The sequence below is a fragment of the Panthera onca genome, chromosome F1, assembly GCF_046562875.1.
Source record: "Panthera onca isolate mPanOnc1 chromosome F1, mPanOnc1 haplotype 2, whole genome shotgun sequence".
NCBI lineage: Eukaryota > Metazoa > Chordata > Mammalia > Carnivora > Felidae > Panthera > Panthera onca.
Window position 1 is genome coordinate 55,839,169 of NC_138355.1, and position 17,336 is coordinate 55,856,504.

The 17,336-nt window shown below is 37.9% G+C and overlaps 1 protein-coding gene across 2 annotated transcripts in view; it reads left to right on the forward strand.

The window, feature by feature from the left end:
* Positions 1-208: 208 nt before the first annotated feature.
* Positions 209-17,336, forward strand: part of KCTD3 (potassium channel tetramerization domain containing 3) — a 54,394-nt gene continuing 37,266 nt past the window's right edge. Inside the window, exons 1-8 of one of the 2 annotated variants that reach the window (XM_078441038.2) lie at positions 209-730; positions 5,053-5,106; positions 5,370-5,415; positions 7,032-7,105; positions 11,577-11,635; positions 11,912-11,992; positions 12,926-13,066; positions 13,791-13,881. In XM_078441038.2, the coding sequence (XP_078297164.1) occupies positions 648-730; positions 5,053-5,106; positions 5,370-5,415; positions 7,032-7,105; positions 11,577-11,635; positions 11,912-11,992; positions 12,926-13,066; positions 13,791-13,881 (629 nt within the window). In that variant the 5' untranslated portion in view covers positions 209-647. Of the gene's footprint in view, positions 731-5,052; positions 5,107-5,369; positions 5,416-7,031; positions 7,106-11,576; positions 11,636-11,839; positions 11,993-12,925; positions 13,067-13,790; positions 13,882-17,336 lie in introns of those variants that run through there. The other variant, XM_078441039.2, reaches the window with a different exon arrangement.

Here is a 17,336-nt window from a genome sequence, read left to right on the forward strand (position 1 = left end):
CTGACTACTGGAAAACCTTAAATGTAAAACGGAACGGGCTGGGATCGCGCGGGGGGTGGGGGGCGCTTGGAAAGACCTGGAAACCCGCGCCTACGGGCGGCGGCCCAGGAGCACATTCCCTTAACTCCCTCAGTGCCAGCCCCGCTGGGTTGGGAAGCTCCTCCCCCGCCCTTCCTTCCTCCTCCTCCTCCCCCCCCTCCCCCGCAGCGGCGGGCGAAGCGGTGAGCGCTGCGGTATTTTGTCCCCAGCGGCGACCCCTTCTCCCAGGCAGGTTGCGGCTGCAGCGGCCGCCTTGGCGGTGGCGGCAGCGGCGGCGGCGGGAGCCGAGCACTAGGAGAGACCGGGGCCGGCCCTGCGGCCTGGAGGCCGCGAGAGGTGGAGGCCAGGCCGCCCTCCCGCGCCGCGGGAGCGGAGGGGAAGAGGCGGCCGCGAGAGAGCTCGGCCCGGCCGCCGGGAAGGTGGGGGACGCTCCGGGCACCTCCCGCCCTCCGGCCGCCGCCGCCCTGCTGGCCCTGCCGCAGCCGCCGCCCCCGCCGCCGCCGCCGCCGCCGCCCCCGCCGCCACCGCCGCCTCTTCGGGCTCCCTCCGCGGGCTCGACGGCCCCGGCCGGGGACGGCGGGCGGCGTGCGCGCCCGGAGCCTCCGGAGATGGCGGGAGGGCACTGCGGCAGCTTCGCCGCGGCGGCGGCTGGCAGTGGCGAGATCGTGCAGCTGAACGTCGGGGGGACCAGGTGAGTCCGCGGAGAAGGGCCTCGGAGCGGGCATGCGGCGGACGGCCTGCAGGGGGACGGCGAGGCCAAGGTTGGCGGGGACTTGGGCGAATGTGGGAGCCGAGCCCGGTGGGTGACGCGGGGGCCCTCCCGGCGGGAAGAATGTCGGCGGTCTCGAGTTGAAGTCTCTGCTCCGGGGACGGAGAGGCAGGAGGGCCTCTTGGAATTAGAGCGAGCCGGGCCCATGTGCCCGTGGCTGCCTTCCTAGAATGCCAACCTTTGTCCCTCCCCCTTTCTAAACTATCAGGCCAAGTGGAACATTAAAAAGCCTTCCTTACCTAACCTTAGAGTGTATTTGAGGAATTTATTTTGTAGAAGCCTGGCCTTGTGGTTTGGCTTTTGCAGATGAACCTGCTTCCCTTTTCGGTCAACAAGGTGTCGGTGGGCGTGGGTAAGAAAGAGTACTGTGCTCTTTTCCCCTTCTAATTAAGGAGTGTTTGCAGTCTCGAAGGATTTCGGTGGATGGAGTACAGTAGAGTTGCAGTACGTTATTTATTTTCAGAGTTTCTGGGTGTATAGCTTTGAAGGATCTGTTCAACCTGCAGGGCAGTGGGTCCAGGAACCGCAATTTTAACAGTTGGTTCTGAGAAGCTTTGGATATTGGCACTGTCTACTCAGAGTAGACAGACTGAAAGCTCTTTATCCTCTCTCTTGCCTTCCACTCCCTGTCTGTGACTTCTATTAAGCTTTCTTGGGGGAAAATCATTTGTGGATTCGGTATGGCTTATGAGTCACTCTTCTCAAAAATGGGACTTTGCCAGCTCTGTTTGAAGGAAGGGGTGGTTGAGTTTTAAGCTTGGTAGGAGATGAACGATAGAGTGCTCGAGAACATGAAAGGATTTCACCATCCCGGACGTAACTAATATTTTTAAAAATACAAAACAACATTGTGAAGCATACGGATAAAAATGTATCGTACTTTAATCCTAAACGTTTAATTCTAAGTGTACTTATTCAACACAAGAATCAGTCATTCTTCATTCTTTCCCGGTCGCCCCCTCCCCCCATGCAAAACCGTTCAACAGTGTGAGGTAGGTTATTGCTCTGTATAGATACTGGTCTTCTGGAGAAGACATGTGTCCTAATGTAAGAAATGGGTTTTTTCCCTTAAAATCACATGGAAATTTTGCGGGTTTGATAACGTATGGATGCAAAGGAATACCCCCTCTAGAGTCGACCTGCAGTGTGTATTAATGCTGAGGAATAGCACTATGGTCATTGAAAATACCTGCACTGGTTCCTAATTGCTATAGATTGTGGATGATGTTTCTTTTCAGGTATTCTAAAGTATTACGATATTACTATTACGATAAAAATTAAATGTAGTGTTATTTACTGCATGCTGAAAGTGGATGGTTTAATAATGAGTGAACTCTTGGTAATGACTGTAGAATTGAGTTTAAATTTTTTAATCATAAAAGGCAGCCATCTTGGAGCTGAAACACTTTATTTTATTTCACTGTTTATGAAACTTGATTTTATCAGGGTGTAAGTTTTTCTAAGGGATGATATTAGCAAAGAATACAAAAATAAGATAAATATATTATTGGATCGAACAGTTTAGAAGACATACGAAAGTTGTTAGATAGGAATGAGAATTTAAATTAAAAAAACAGCATAAACTTTATAGATTTGCTAGGATAACATGGTTTATGACATAAGTAATGACATGGCCTATAGAAAACAGGACATCCAACTTCAAGTGTTCTAAGGCTATTTTCTTGAGTTACTTTGAATCATAGACTCTTGCAACAGTTTAGAGCTAGAAGGGATCCAGAAGTCATCTGTATCTTGTACAAAACAGATTAACACAATCACCTTAGCCATTGTGAAGAAAAAAAAAAATCCTGATTTGATTCTCAATAAAGTTGAGGAATTGCCCCTGGGAGAACTACCTGTGGCAAGAATGGAGGTAGGCTCCAAGGTGATAGAGTAAAACTCAAAAGGAGGGTATACTGTGAGCAGAGAAGCATATGTTATATAGGTGAGGTCCTTTCCACCCCCCCGAAGAGAGGAAGGATATGAAATTGGACATATTCAAAGGAATTATAGAAATGAGCAATTTTTATGATTTATTTAACACTGTGGGTAATTCAGGAAGCAGAGAAGAAAAGGGTTCACTTAGAATTAACAGTATTTACCAACCCCCCCCCCAAAAAAAAAAAAACCCTAAAGAAGTGAAAGAAACCTAATATGACTCAATTTGTGATTAATTCTGTTATGAATGAGTACAATTTGAGGCCTCACAAGAGAGGTCTGGGATCTGCTAGTGGGGAACTTATGGACAAAGGACTTTGGAATCATGCAGATACAGATTCCAGTTCCCAGGCTTTCCCTGTAACTACTCAGCAGCCTAGGGCAAATTATTTTTTAGTGCTTAGTTTTCCTAAAATGTAAAGTGATGATAATAGTACCAGCCTTACAGGTTTGATAAAGGAATTTGAAGTAAAAATGGGAAATGTAAGGGTTGGTGGCATAGTAACATTGAAGGATAAATAATTTTAATTAGATTGCTTCCAAGTTAATTTAGAGGGAGGCAAAGAGCAAGAACTATAAGTGTAGATATTATGCTAATATCTTGAGTAACATTTCTGCTGAGACCAGATTGGACATGGCCCTTTTCTTGGCACACTGTGGATAGGAGCTAAAAACCATTAGATAAGGCTTTCATATATATTGCAGAAAATTATGCTTGTCACATGTAACTTTATTTATTTTTTTCCTTAAAGTGTAGCTAATTTATTTTTTCTTTAAAGTTTATTTTTGGGAGAGAGTACATGCACACCTGCACGAACGGGGGGGAGGAGCAGAGAGGGAGCGAGAGAATCCCAAGCGGACTCCAAGCTGTCAGTGCAGAGCCCAGTGTAGAGCTAGATCTACAAACGGTGAGATCATGACTGAGGTGAAGCCCGAGAGTTGTACGCGAAACTGACTGAGCCACCCAGGCACCGCATGTAATTGCAAATGTCATTTTTATGACGTCAGACTTGAAACCTGGTTTTTACGTTCTGTGGGTTCCCCCCCCCATTTGTCTTCCTCCTGTTTGAAAAGTGGAAAATTGGTGGGGGAGAGGATCTAATCCTTTTGCCCATAAATTTCAGATTACTAACCCTACCCCAAACTGCTGATTTTAATTGAAACTGCTAATGCAACTTTAAGCAGACCTGTGTAATTTTCTAAGTGACACAAAATTTGAGTTCTCTGGCAGTCTGCTGAATAATGAGTGCGCATGAAGGATCACAAGTTATAAGTGATCCTTATTTGGAGTTAATTTGATAGCCTCAAGAACATAGTGATTTTGTTGGGGGCGGGGGGGCAGTGGATCCTTGTATCCTTCAGTTTGCCATTTACTGAATTTGCTTTTATTTATTTGGCCAAGTCAGTTTCCTTTGACTAGCCGTAATCTGCTCCTCATGTTTTCTTAAGATTTTGCTAAGATATACACTTGCAAAATTTGCCGTGGTTTCTTGAATGAACTCCCTGGATCCTTTCTTAATCTGATTAATGGGCACAGGGACTGCTTTAGAACAGTCATAATGCTAGACAAGGAATGTGGAGAAAAGCAGAAGTCTGTTTGGCTGTCTTCTGTGTGAGGACACATGGTGATGGCAACAGAAAGTAAAAAAAAAATATATAGGTAGAGTAGATACCCAATGAGAGAGTAAGCATGAATTGTCCAAGGGTATTGAAGTACTATCTTATTAGATGGGAATACACCTGTGTTGGAGAGATGGAATGGGACTTGAAGGTAATTATAAATGTTGAGAATTTTGGACTTTTTGTGATGGCCTTTGTTGATTCTTCAGCAGATGGTATGCTGGAAAGTGGTATTTTAAGAAGCATTATATGTTAGCGAATTAGTTATTTGATTTTGGGAGCACCTGGGTGACTCAATCGCTTGAGCCTCTCACTCTTGATTTTGGCTCAGGTCACCAAGTCAGGATCCCAGGGTGATCCCTGCATCGGACTCCCTGCTGAGCATGCAGCCTGCTTGGGATTCTCCCTCCCTCCCCCTCTCCTTTTGCCCCTGCCCCCACCCCCCCAGGTTGTACACACACTCTCTCTCTAAAATAAAAAATAAAAAAAATTCCGTGATTTTTGTTGTGCTCTCTTTGAATAATCTTAGCTCTGAACTGAAACTGGCACGATTTTAAAATAATAAATGTACATAATTGATGTAGCTATAGCTGTGCAACAACTTGTAAATTATTATATGAAGCAGGTTAACACTGAGATTTCAAATCATGTCCTCATTTATAATACCAGATTATTTTTAATTGCAGATTTAGTACCTCAAGACAAACCCTTATGTGGATTCCAGATTCTTTTTTTTCCAGGTATTTTATATAATTCTTTAGTACCATTTTTTTTTAAAACTTGATTATTAAAGTAATAAAAAATTTTATTTTTCCGGTTAAATTAATGTTTTCATTTTTTGGGTAAAAATCTTCACTTTTAAAATAGATTTAAAATTTTTGATATTATTTTGAAGATAGGATGATTCATTTGTATTGGTCTTGGACATTTGATAAAAAATGAGGGCATTCTTTTCATACTCAGCTTTTAGGAACTAACCGCTTATTGATCATGACTCTTCTAGTTTGCTGAGTGGACGAATTTCAACACTGCGAGATGAAACTGGTGCTGTGAGTATAATATGCTGATATATATTTCTAACTTGAAATGTTTATTAGTAATATAATTAATTAATAATAATGCTAATGATTGTTCTGTATTATATAGTGACTCTAAGAAGACAGAAAAGCTAATATTTTAATAACCACTAAATGAAAGTGATGTATATGTACTTAAAAAGTGTTTCATTTCTTGTTACATATAGTGTTTCTGTAATTAATAGAACTCAAAATGGAATACTGCATGTAGCAATTTAGGTATTTATGATTAAAGAGATTGGATGATAGGAGCTTACATTGTCAGGAGAGGAAATACTTTTAATCAGTAATTAAAACTTTAGCAATAATTAGATGAATATGGATACTAAAGCATTTTGATATTGAATTAGAATGGTAAGATATTGCAAATTAATTAAGTCCTACAATTTTTTTATTTTGGAGAAAAACCTTAGGAACCTGTACCGCAATGGCAAAATGAGGGAAGGAAAGAACTATCAGGGTGCAGTACAGAAATACGAGTTTATACATTTAAAAAACAGTTATAATGTGCACAACGGTATGTAAAGGAAATGGCTAGTACTCACAAAAGCTAAAATAGCTTTCTGTTTGGAGGCAATAAAGTGACCAGACGTACTTATTTGCTGTGATGGGATTTGCAGATGAAATTAGGCAGCAAAAGCACGTACGTCCATGAGAGATTATAGACATCAGTAGTAACAACATCTGCACCAATCTGTTGTGTCTCCAACTTCTCACTGGTCCTGATAAAAACAAAAGCAAGAGCTTACGTAGCGAGAACAACCTCGTTTATTGTAGAAACATAATCAATCATAGTATAAAGAGGTTTACTGCTAGCTATCATTTTTCTGTCTAATTGAATAATGCAAGCTTTAAAAGGTGTTCATTTTTATGGTTAGAACTTTTATGATTGATTTAAAATCTGTATCCAAAGTGTTGGTATATATTCCTATAGAAAGTTATCAATTACCTATTTCATATTTTCTAAAGCATTGTTTTTTTCCCTGTATGTGGTGCAGTATTTGTTATTTAAGAAATGTGTTTTGTCATCATCCCCCATCCCTGGCTTTTGAGGAAACTGAGATAATGGAATGTAAAAATGCTATGAGAATAGTATTCGTTTCCAGTTTTTATAGTAATGTGCAGTATTTATTTTTCTTGATTACCCTGTGTGTTTTATTAAAGTACATTGTTGTTTCATTAATTCACATATGAATCACAAATTATATAAGTCACAGTCATTGTCACCAGTAATTAATGATAAGATAACATAAGAAGGTATTATTTATGTATAATGGTTTTGAAGTATTTACTGATTTCTACAATATTTCAGATAAAAAGTATGTCACTTTTACCAAAAATATCAATAAATAGATGCCAGTATTCCTACATTTAAAATATTATCAATCAAATAATAGGTTTTTGGGTGAAGAGACAATACTACCTTAAATGCACACATTTAAAACTGCATTCTAACTTTAGAAACATTAAAATCTAAGAGTGGGATCAAGTAAATACGGTATTTAAATAATTTAGTGTTTGTCCCCTTAGTGCTACAGATTAATTAGTTGAATTTATAATTTGAAAATAAAACAATTCTTCATTTACAGATATTTATTGATCGAGATCCAGCAGCATTTGCACCCATTTTAAATTTTCTTCGGACAAAAGAACTAGATTTAAGGTAAGAAATGTATCTTTTTAAAGTAAATTCTTACCGGTAGGTCTGTGTTTTGGAATATTCTGTGGAACGAAAAAGTTCTCCCCCGCCCCCATCCCCAAATTGTTTTGCTTGAAAGTTTCCGCAGAATTAAACTCACAGGTAGAGGCCACCATGGTGTCTATCATCTCTTCCTTTAGACCCCTCCACTAGCTTCCCATTCAGTTTCCTGCCTGCATTCTTACTTCCTTCCGATTAGTTTTCACACTGTAGCCAAACTTATCTTCTAAAAATATAAATGTCATCTGGTTGCTACTCTACTTAAAACTCTTATTTAATATGTTCTTGGATTAATGGCTGGGGATTTGGGAGTTTATTGTTTCATAAGGCTCTCTACGATCTTGCCCCTGCTAAATTTCTCTTGTTTCAACAGTTTCACCTCTTGGTGGTGTTGGTCTTTTTTTTTTTTTTTTTTTTTTTAATTTTTTACTATTTAGTTTTGAAAGAGAGAGAGACAGAGAACGAGTGGGGGAGGGGCAGAGGAAGACACAGAATCCAAAGCAGGTTCCAGGCTCTGAGCTGTCAGTATAGAACCTGATGCAGGGGTTGAACTCCCAGACCGTGAGATCATGACCTGCGCCAAAGCGGGACGCTTAACTGACTGAGCCATCCAGGCGCCCCTTTGTGGTCTTGGTCTTGGTCCTGGTCCTGACTTCTTCAATAATGTCTGGTATGTCCACTCAGTATAGGTCTTCCTAGTTTCCTGTCCTGCCATTACCACAACATTTCTTACACATTTTGCTTTTTTAGTAGTCTATCTTCTGTTTGACTTTAAATTCCAACAGGGTAAGCACTGTCCTATATAGTCCCAGGATCTAGCATTGTGTTTGGTACATGAGTTTTATGCGTCATGTCCAATACATGAGTTTTATAGATTGTAGATAAACGAATGACCATTTAAACTGTTACTTTAACTTTGCCAACATCTGGATTCCTACTAAGAATTTACAGTCTAATTTGCCTTTATTATTCTTTTATTCCCTATATTCCTAGTGAACTGTCACTGAAGATCTCTTTATACTTTTTTAGACACAGCTTTTAAAATTCCAATTGTTTAGAGGTGCCTGGCTGGCTCAGTTGGTGAAGTATGTGCCTCTTGATCTCAGGGTTGTGAGTTCAAGCCCCATGTTGGGTATAGAGATTACTTAAAAATAAAATCTAAAAAATATTTTAAAAATTCTGGTTGTTTATTTGACCTGCTTCTTTATAATATTATGTAAGTTTTGGCTTATATTTACTGGAATATGAGCTCCTTAAAGATGACAAAAATCTTTTGGTCTCTTGTTTCCTGTGATTTTTCCAGTGTTAAAACAGTGCATATAAAACAAAAAAGACTGCATATAGTCACTTTGTAGCTTTTCAATAGATATTTACTGAATCAATAAAAGAGTTTGTTGGAGCTTTTTGGTTTTTTTTGGTCCATGGAGGTGGCAAATAAGTTACTAACTACTTCTTGAATAAAATTATCTTGACTCATAGAATTTGATGAAAGAAGCCTAAATTTACTTGTGGTCGATTTCTTGTGACTAGTTCACAGCTAGATAACCCAGTAAAGGCAGAATTAGTAAGAATTAAATATCTGTATTTATTGATTGCGCTTCTTATAAATTGCTATGTTACTTCATTTAAAGAGGCCTATCAAATTAAAATTCTCTAAGTAGTAGTACCTTTCAAAAGAAGATGGGAAGGAATTTAAAAAATACTGTATTCTAATTTTCTACCTTCCATAAAATTCTTCTGTTGCCCTTATCACACTGCGCTATAATTACCATATTTGTTTTCTTGTCCTCCCCAGAAGACTGGGTTCAAGAACTGTTGTGACCTGAGCCACCTCGTAATTAGCCAGCACTATTGTGCTGTTAACACAGATGGTTTTGAAAAGAAAGGTTTAACTGTTTTTATGTTAAACCAGTCACAACCAATTTGACAAACAAAAGCAATTTAACATTGCAGTTGTACGTGTTTATTAAACCCAAGGAATTGTTTAAAAGACCTTTTTTTGGAGCGGTTTTAGGTTTAAAACAAAATCAAGAGGAAGATACAGAGATCTCTCATGTACCTCCTGTTCCTACACATGCATAGCCTACTCCATTATCAACATCACTTACCAGAATGGTACTTTTTTTTTTTTCATGCCAAGGGTGAACCTCCATTGACACATCATAACCACGCAAAGTTCATAGTTTACATTATAGTTAACTCTAGGTCTTGTGTATTCTGTGGGTTTAGACAAATGTATAATGACACGTGTCCATCATTTTAATATCATAGAAAATATTTTCACTAACTTCATCTTTTGTGCTCTGACTGTTGATTCCCCCCCTCCCCCCCCCGCCCTGCAACCGTTGATCTTTTCATTATCTCCATAATTTTGCCTTTTCCAGAATGTCTTATGCTTGGAATAATACCGTAGGTAGGCTTTTCAGATTGTCTTTTCTTTCGCCAGTATCACACTGTTTTGATTACTATAGCTTTATGGTAAATGCCATGGTTGAGTACTGGCAGTCCTCCAATTTTATTCTCCCTCAATATTGTGTTGACTATTCTGGGTCTTTTCACTCTCCATAGAAACTCTAGAATCAGTTTGTCAATATCCATAAAATAACTTGCTAGAATTTTGATTAGGATTTAATTGAATTTCAGATGAAGTTGTAAAGAACTGACATGTTAACAAAACTGAATTTTCTAATCCATGAACATGGAATATCATTCCATTTACTTAGTTCTTTGATTTTGTTCATTAGAGTTACGTAGTTTGCTTCATATAGATCTTAACATATTTTTTGTTAGATTTATACCTAAATAATTGTTTTTGGTGGTACTAATGTAAATGGTATTATGTTTTTAATTTTAAATTCCACTATTCATTATTAGTACATAGCAATTGACTTTTATATACTAACCTTGTATCCTGCAACCTTACTATAATCGTTTATTAGTTCTAGGAGTTTTTTGTCTGTACTTTTGGATTTTCTACATAGATAACCATGTCATCTGTGAATAACAGTTGTATGTTTTCTGTGTGCCTTTATTACAGTTCTTGCCTTATGGCATTATTGAGAATTTTTGCACAAATGTTCATGAGAGATACTGGTCTGTACTCTTCTTATAGTGTCTTAGTTTTGGTATTAGGGTAATACTGGCCTTATAAAATGAGTTAGGAAATATTCCTATTTCTAACTTCTGAAAGAGATTATAGAGAATTGGTATGATTTCTTAACTTAAATGTTTGGTAGAATTCACTAGTGAATCTTTCTGGGTCTGTTGCTTTCTGTTTTGATTCAATTCCTTTAGTAGGTATAGGCCTATACGGATTGTCTCTTTTTTTCTTATGTGAATTTCAGCAAATGATACCTTTCAAAGAATTGGTCCATTTCATCTTGGTTATCAAATTTGTGGGAAAAGAATTGTTGACAGTATTCCTTTATTATCCTTTTAATTTTTAGTGATGCTGCTCTTATTTCTTCCCAGGCAATATTTTTAAAGTAAGGACAAGTTATAACTGCAAGTCAAAATGAATCATTAGTATTGTAAGCTCTTAATCTTCTGTTCTTTTTACTTTTTATTTTCAAATTATTTAATGGTCCTATAACATCTTCTAGTAAGCTTAGAGCCCTTTTTAAGGCTAGTCTCCCCCCCCCCCCCACTTTTTCTTTATATTTTTATTTTTGGTTTCTGATGAGAAGAGTCATTTATCTGAATTTCTTTGTTCAACAAATATTTATTACATAATTATTATATACAGTCATTATGCAAGGTATATGAAAATGGATGGATCATGCGCTTGTAGGGATCTTAAGAAAGTTTTTTTTAATGTTATTTATTTTGGAGAGAGAGAGAGAGGGAGAGCGGGGGAAGAGCAGAGAGAGAGAGGGAAACATAGAATCCTAAGCAGGCTCCTGGCTCTGAGCTGTCAGCACAGAGCCAGACATGGGGCTCAAACTCAAACCATGAGATCGTGACCTGAGCCAAAGCTGGACGCTGAGCCACCCAGGCGCCTGGAGTAGGGATCTTTATAGTATAATTGGGGAGGTTAAAATACATATAGAAATAATTATGATAAAAATTTAAAAGCAATAAATGTCATACAAGAATGATTCTTACTCTTATTTGCCTTATTAGGTATTTCTTGATAATTTATTCATATTAACCCTCTGAGGCCCTAATTTCTCAGTTACCCAATTCATCTACACGGGAATGGTTTTTAAGTAAAAAAATGTTTTCGTTGGCATGCGTTTTGTTTTTTGTTTGTTTTGTTTTGTTTTATTTAGAGCTTTTAAAATGACTAAAGATATTAGAAGAATAAGTTTTAAAGCCTTATGAATTTGTTCACTTTAAGAATGTAGTACTTTTTCCCTCTGCTTCAGATAATCCAAGTTGCCAGTGTTGGAGGATTTATACCATTTGTTTGGTGTTTTGTTTTTTTTTTTTGTAGGGGAGTAAGTATTAATGTTCTCAGGCATGAAGCAGAATTTTATGGAATCACTCCATTAGGTATGTGTTGTCCTAATAATTTTGTTTTTATGATGTGACTTTTCATGTAGTAAACTTGTCTAATGAAATATGTTTTGTACCAGGTCCTGTTTTTTGATGACCTGGTTCAGTGTGCTTACTTTTTGTGGTTTTCATAGTAAAAAGAGGTTGTCAACTGATTTAACTTAAACATTTTCCTTTTCTTTCCTTATCCTCTTTAACTAGAGAAAATAAAAATGGAGTCCTATTTTTCTGTTTGCATGTACTCTTGACAAGTTTGCTTTGAAATGTTTTTAGTAAGAAGGCTTCTCCTATGCGAAGAACTGGAACGCTCATCTTGCGGCAGTGTCCTTTTTCATGGTTACTTGCCTCCACCAGGTACTTCTGCTTCGTTTAGCTAGTCTTTAAGAAAATTTGGTTTTTCATCGTTTGGCAAGTACAGTACGCATGTAGAGAGGAAAATCTGTTTTCTTGATTATTGAGTTTCTCGTGTATAAATATACTAGGAATGCTGAGAACTTTAATTTTAACAGAAGTCCTACTGTATGTTAGAGTGGGGATGTGCCAAACTTTTTCTTTTCTGTAAAAAGCCAGACAGGCTTGTGGGCTAGAAGATCTGGATGGCAACTACTCAGCCCTGTCGTACACTCTGTGGACATGAACGGATGCAACCAGTACAACTTTATTGATGTAAACAGCCATGGCCCGTAGCCTGCCAGCCCGTGTTAGAGCACCGGCTGTCAGTGTCCTTTCTGTAGAACCCGGGGAGCTCTGCAGGCATAGGCCAGTGTACGAGAGAGAGGCCGTGAGGCGCCTGTCATCCCTGTCCCACCTCGGTCAGTTAGGAGACTTTTGCCTTTACCTTTGTTAAGCTGGGCTTCTGAGCAAGATTTCATTCCAAAACAGACTCTTCTGCCAAATAAAAGACATTTAGTAAAAGGGGCAGTTGAGCTGTAAAGCAGTTTCCGTGAGTGCCTTGTACCGAACACAAAGCAACTGGAAACACTGTAAACAGACAGCAAATGTGAACACTGGTGACAACTGAATTAATGATTGATTTCAGTAAGCTAGAGTTAGCTAAAATGGAATATAACATGATTGATAAATAGAAATCTGTTGAAAGAATTTATTTCATTTTCATTTTGTTGTTTTTCACAGTAATTAAATTATTTGTAATAAATTGCTATATTGGAAGGTATTTTTTAGCTATGATGAAATTCACATTTGTATATTTCTTTGTTACAGTGTGAAATTATAAATTTTTGGTAGGTGAATTTAGAAATAAATGTACCTTATTATTTCTTTTTATAGGTATTCCTAGTCGTAAAATAAACAACACAACTAGATCCTCTGCTGGTTCTAGGAATGGATTAAATTCCACAGAAAGTGAAGCTCGGGGAAATGGTACCCAGCCTGCTCTCTCTGGAACTGGAGAAGAGACTGTTAGGCTAGGTAAACAAAGATTACAGAAGTAGACAGAAAAAAAAAAAAATGCAAATGGTTTTAGTTCTGAGTGATACTGAGTAATTATTTTTTAAAGATGTGATCTTTGCCTTACCTGTCTTTTAATGTAAATATATCATTTATATTTTTATATCTCATTTGACATATAATTTATTTAAAAAGTTTGTGATCATCTGTTTGCTCTAAATCTTTAGGAGTTGACAAACCTTTTTTTTAAACATTTCTTCATTATTGAGAGACAGAGAGAGACAGAGCACGAGCGTGGGAGGGGCAGAGAGAGGGGGAGAAACAGAATCTGAAGCAGGCTCCAGGCTCTGAGCTGTCAGCACAGAGCCCGACGTGGGGCTCAAACGTACGAGCAGTGAGATCATGACCTGAGCTGAAGTCGGATGCCCAACCGACTGAGCGGTGCACCGACAAACTTTTTATGTTAAAGAAACAGGTGCCCCGACAGGTGCCCCGACACCCAGGTGCCCCGACAAACTTTTTATGTTAAAGAAACAGTAAACATTTTAGGCTCAGTCTGAACTGTTTGACTCTGCCATTGCAGCATTGAAAACAGCCAAGGACAATATGTAAATAAATGTGCATGGCTGTGTTTCAACCAAACTTTATTAATCAAAACAGGTAGAAGACCGGAATCAGCCCATGGGCCATAGTATACGCACCCCGGCTTTAGAACATTAACCACTTCTTTTTCTACAATCAACAGGGTTTCCTGTGGATCCACGAAAGGTGCTAATTGTGGCTGGCCATCACAACTGGATTGTAGCTGCATATGCTCATTTCGCTGTGTGTTACAGGTACTGTATAAGTAATAAAGGTTTGTTTTTGGAGAGGTGTAGTTCTTAATAATTGCAATTTTATATTTACAGACATAAGAGTTGTTAGTCATCATATTTTTTTCCTGCGTATTTTGCCCACTTCTGTGTCTCTTGACTAGATTTCGTTTGGTTTTATTTATGTAATTAATTTGATAAATGTTCTGATAGCTTTTATATATCTTTCCCATTTAATATCAACTGTGATAGAATTGAGGTATCTTGAGGTTATTTCTTTTTGCTTATTCTGTCCAGCTCTTGAATCACTTAACTATTAGACTAAGTGGCTAGGCAGAATTACTAATAGGAGTCTTGTGATTTTCTGTCTATAGTGATTTCAGTCTTTTGTACTCTGTAGGTGGGGGTAGTAAGACTTGGTCATGACTTTCAAAGAGTTGGGAGTGAGGTATTGAAGCAGGACAATTGTGGGCAGCAGTGATATGGTTTAATGTCTGTAACATGTGAGACTTACACAGAGGTGGTTTGGTTTTACTAATTCTTGGCATTCTCAGAAACTAAGAGAGAATGAAGAAGAATGTAGTGGAGACCAGTGATTCTGTTTCTTTAAATTGGAGAAGGGGTAGGATTCTTTGTTCACAATCACTGTATACAGTGTTACTCTGACAAAGTGGCATAGTAGCACATAGACGGTTGTGATTATTATCCCACTTAATTGCTAAAAAATAAAAGAATATATAAACATTTTGTCACTATTGAGTTTAGTTAAGAAAAAATACCCACAATAGATTAAAAATATGAAAAATAACTTATAGAGTTTACAGATGTATTTTAAAGAATCCCAGATGTATTTGTTTAAATCTGAGCTTATTGGTAGGTTAGCCATTTGGGTAAAAAAGCCTTTTGTAACAATAATCTCTATGTTATATTTTCATTGCAATAGAGAGTTAGTGCAAACTTTTCCTTCTGAGAGTATTCTGTTTTTTTTATTTTAATTATTAAATAGTATGGAAATGACTTTTTGGGTGATTTCTTTGGGGGATGACTTTTATATGAAGCAAGACCGATTTGAAAAAAGGAATTTTTTGAGGGGAGGTGTTTTGAACTTAAGGGCTGTGGCTCTAAGTTGAGAAAACTATTTTAGATTTTATTTTTTATTTGGTTAAATATTATGTACGTGTTTTTATTAATAAGGAATTCCAGAGGAGTTGTGAAATAGTTATGTTACCCAGGTGTAACCTCTGTTATTGCACAGCAGTACTGAAGATTGCTACTTGCCACACAGAGACATGCAGTATTGCACAAAATTTCCCTCACTGAGTGACAAATATCAGAAGGATGCTGTTACATTTTCCATTTTTTGTGTTTGCTTTTGACCATGACCTTTCTTTGCTTTCTCTGAGTGTTGTTGATGGCAGACTAATTATGCACAGTGACGAAGGAAGAGAATTGAGGATGTATTGCATTTCCTCATATATGGTTAAATCATTTAACACAGTGGCAATTAGAAGATTTCAAAATAAATACTCAAATGATTTCAATAGTGTAATCTTTTCCACAAGTTGTTTTTCCACAGCTTTTCATAAATTTAAAACCCTAAAAAATGAAATAGTACATTGAACCCCTGTATGTTCTCACCTAGATTTACTAATTTTCCATATTCTTAGGCTTTACTTTTTTTTTTTCCTTCAAATTTCTATTTAAATTCTAGTTAGTTAACACACAGTACAGTGTTGGTTTCAGGAGTAGTTCAGTGGTTCATCACTTACAACACCCAGTGCTCATCCCAACAAGTGCCCTCCTTAGTGCCCATCGCCCATCTAGCCCTTCCCCCACTCACTTCCCTCCCTCAGCCCTCAGTTTGTTCTCTGACCTTAAGAGTCTCTCATGGTTTGTTTTCCTCTCTTTTTTTTCCTCCCTCCCACGCTTACCTGTTTACTTTTGTATATCTATGTTACTGAAGAGAGGTTGTGTAAATTGTTGCCCTCCAGGAGCTTTTCGATCTTCAATCCATTCGGAACTTGCTTTTGGTTTATGGTGTGAGATTTAGGGATCTATTTTCTTTTCTTCCAAGAGGGTAGTAGCTAATTATGTTCTGATTATTTATCACATAAATTATCCTTTCCTCAGTGAATTTGCAAGCCCTCCTTTATCTTGCTTTATATTTGTATAGATATACTTAGATCTAATTTTAGACTGTCTTCTAAAATGACCTATTTTATCTGTTCCCATATAATCTGGGGTACTACGTATTTGTAGTAAGTTGCACAATGTTGTCGGGGCATGACTCTTCCACTACATTTCTTTTGAGATTTTAATGTGGATGGTATTCATATTCTTTGCATAAGTCTCCTGATTTCATAGTGTTGGTTCACTGGGCAGGAGTAAGGAGGTAGAGTACCAATCAAAGCTCATCTGTCTTGTTTTACATATTAAAGTTTTGTGTCACTTGTGTGGAAAATGATAAAGCATATATGTTTTTCATCTTTGTATTTGATTTTAACTTAAAAACAGTATCACCTATCATATTGAATTAAATTTTCTTTTTTGTTTAATCTTTAATCAGAATAATTGGTTTATTCTGAAAGAGAGAGAGAAAGAGAGCACATACATGTAGGAGGGACCGAGAGAGAGGGAATCCCAAGCAGGCTCTGTACTCGCAGTGCAGAACCCCATGTGGGCTCAGACTCATGAACTGTGAGATCATGACCTGAGCGGAAACCAGGATTTGGATGCTTAACTGACTGAGTCACCAGGTGCCTCAAGTTAAATTTTCTAATTGTTATAATCACTTTCAAATATGTTGTCCTGATTCTTTTACTCTTTTTTGGCATCCCTATTTTATAATAACCTAATTTCTGTAGAGAAAGGTACCTTATAAGTATGATTTCTATAAAAGATGAGCTCATATACACTTACATTTCTAAAGTAATGATCACAAAAATCACATCATTAAATTCCGCACAGGATCTCTATTGAACACTGTCCTGAGCCTCGTATGTGTCTGTGTCTACATCAGCAGCGTGTGGTCACTATTCTCAAGGTGCTGGCAAATCCCTGCTTTGTGCCCAGTTTGACAGTTCCTAAGAGGGCCTATATGTCATATCTCAATGTTTGTACATGTTTAGATTTTACTAAATGATTTTTTTCTGTTTATGTATCATAACACATGATCCCATCTGGTGGCTGAAGTGAGTAATTGCAGAACCATATAATGCTTAGGAAAAATTGTGCATTTTCTTAAAAAAATTGTGCATTTTCTGTATATTCTTTTGAAGTTAAGGAAATCATTAGTTCTTTGAAATGATAAGGCTGAATTGCATATTTTTGCGAGTTATGGTTGTATTACTTTAGCGTACTTCAAAAAAATTTTTTTTAAGTTTTATGTATTTATTTTGGGGGTAGGGGAGAAAATCTCAAGCAGGCTCTGTGTTGCCAGTGCAGAGCCCATTGTGGGCTTGAACCCACAAGCTGTGAGA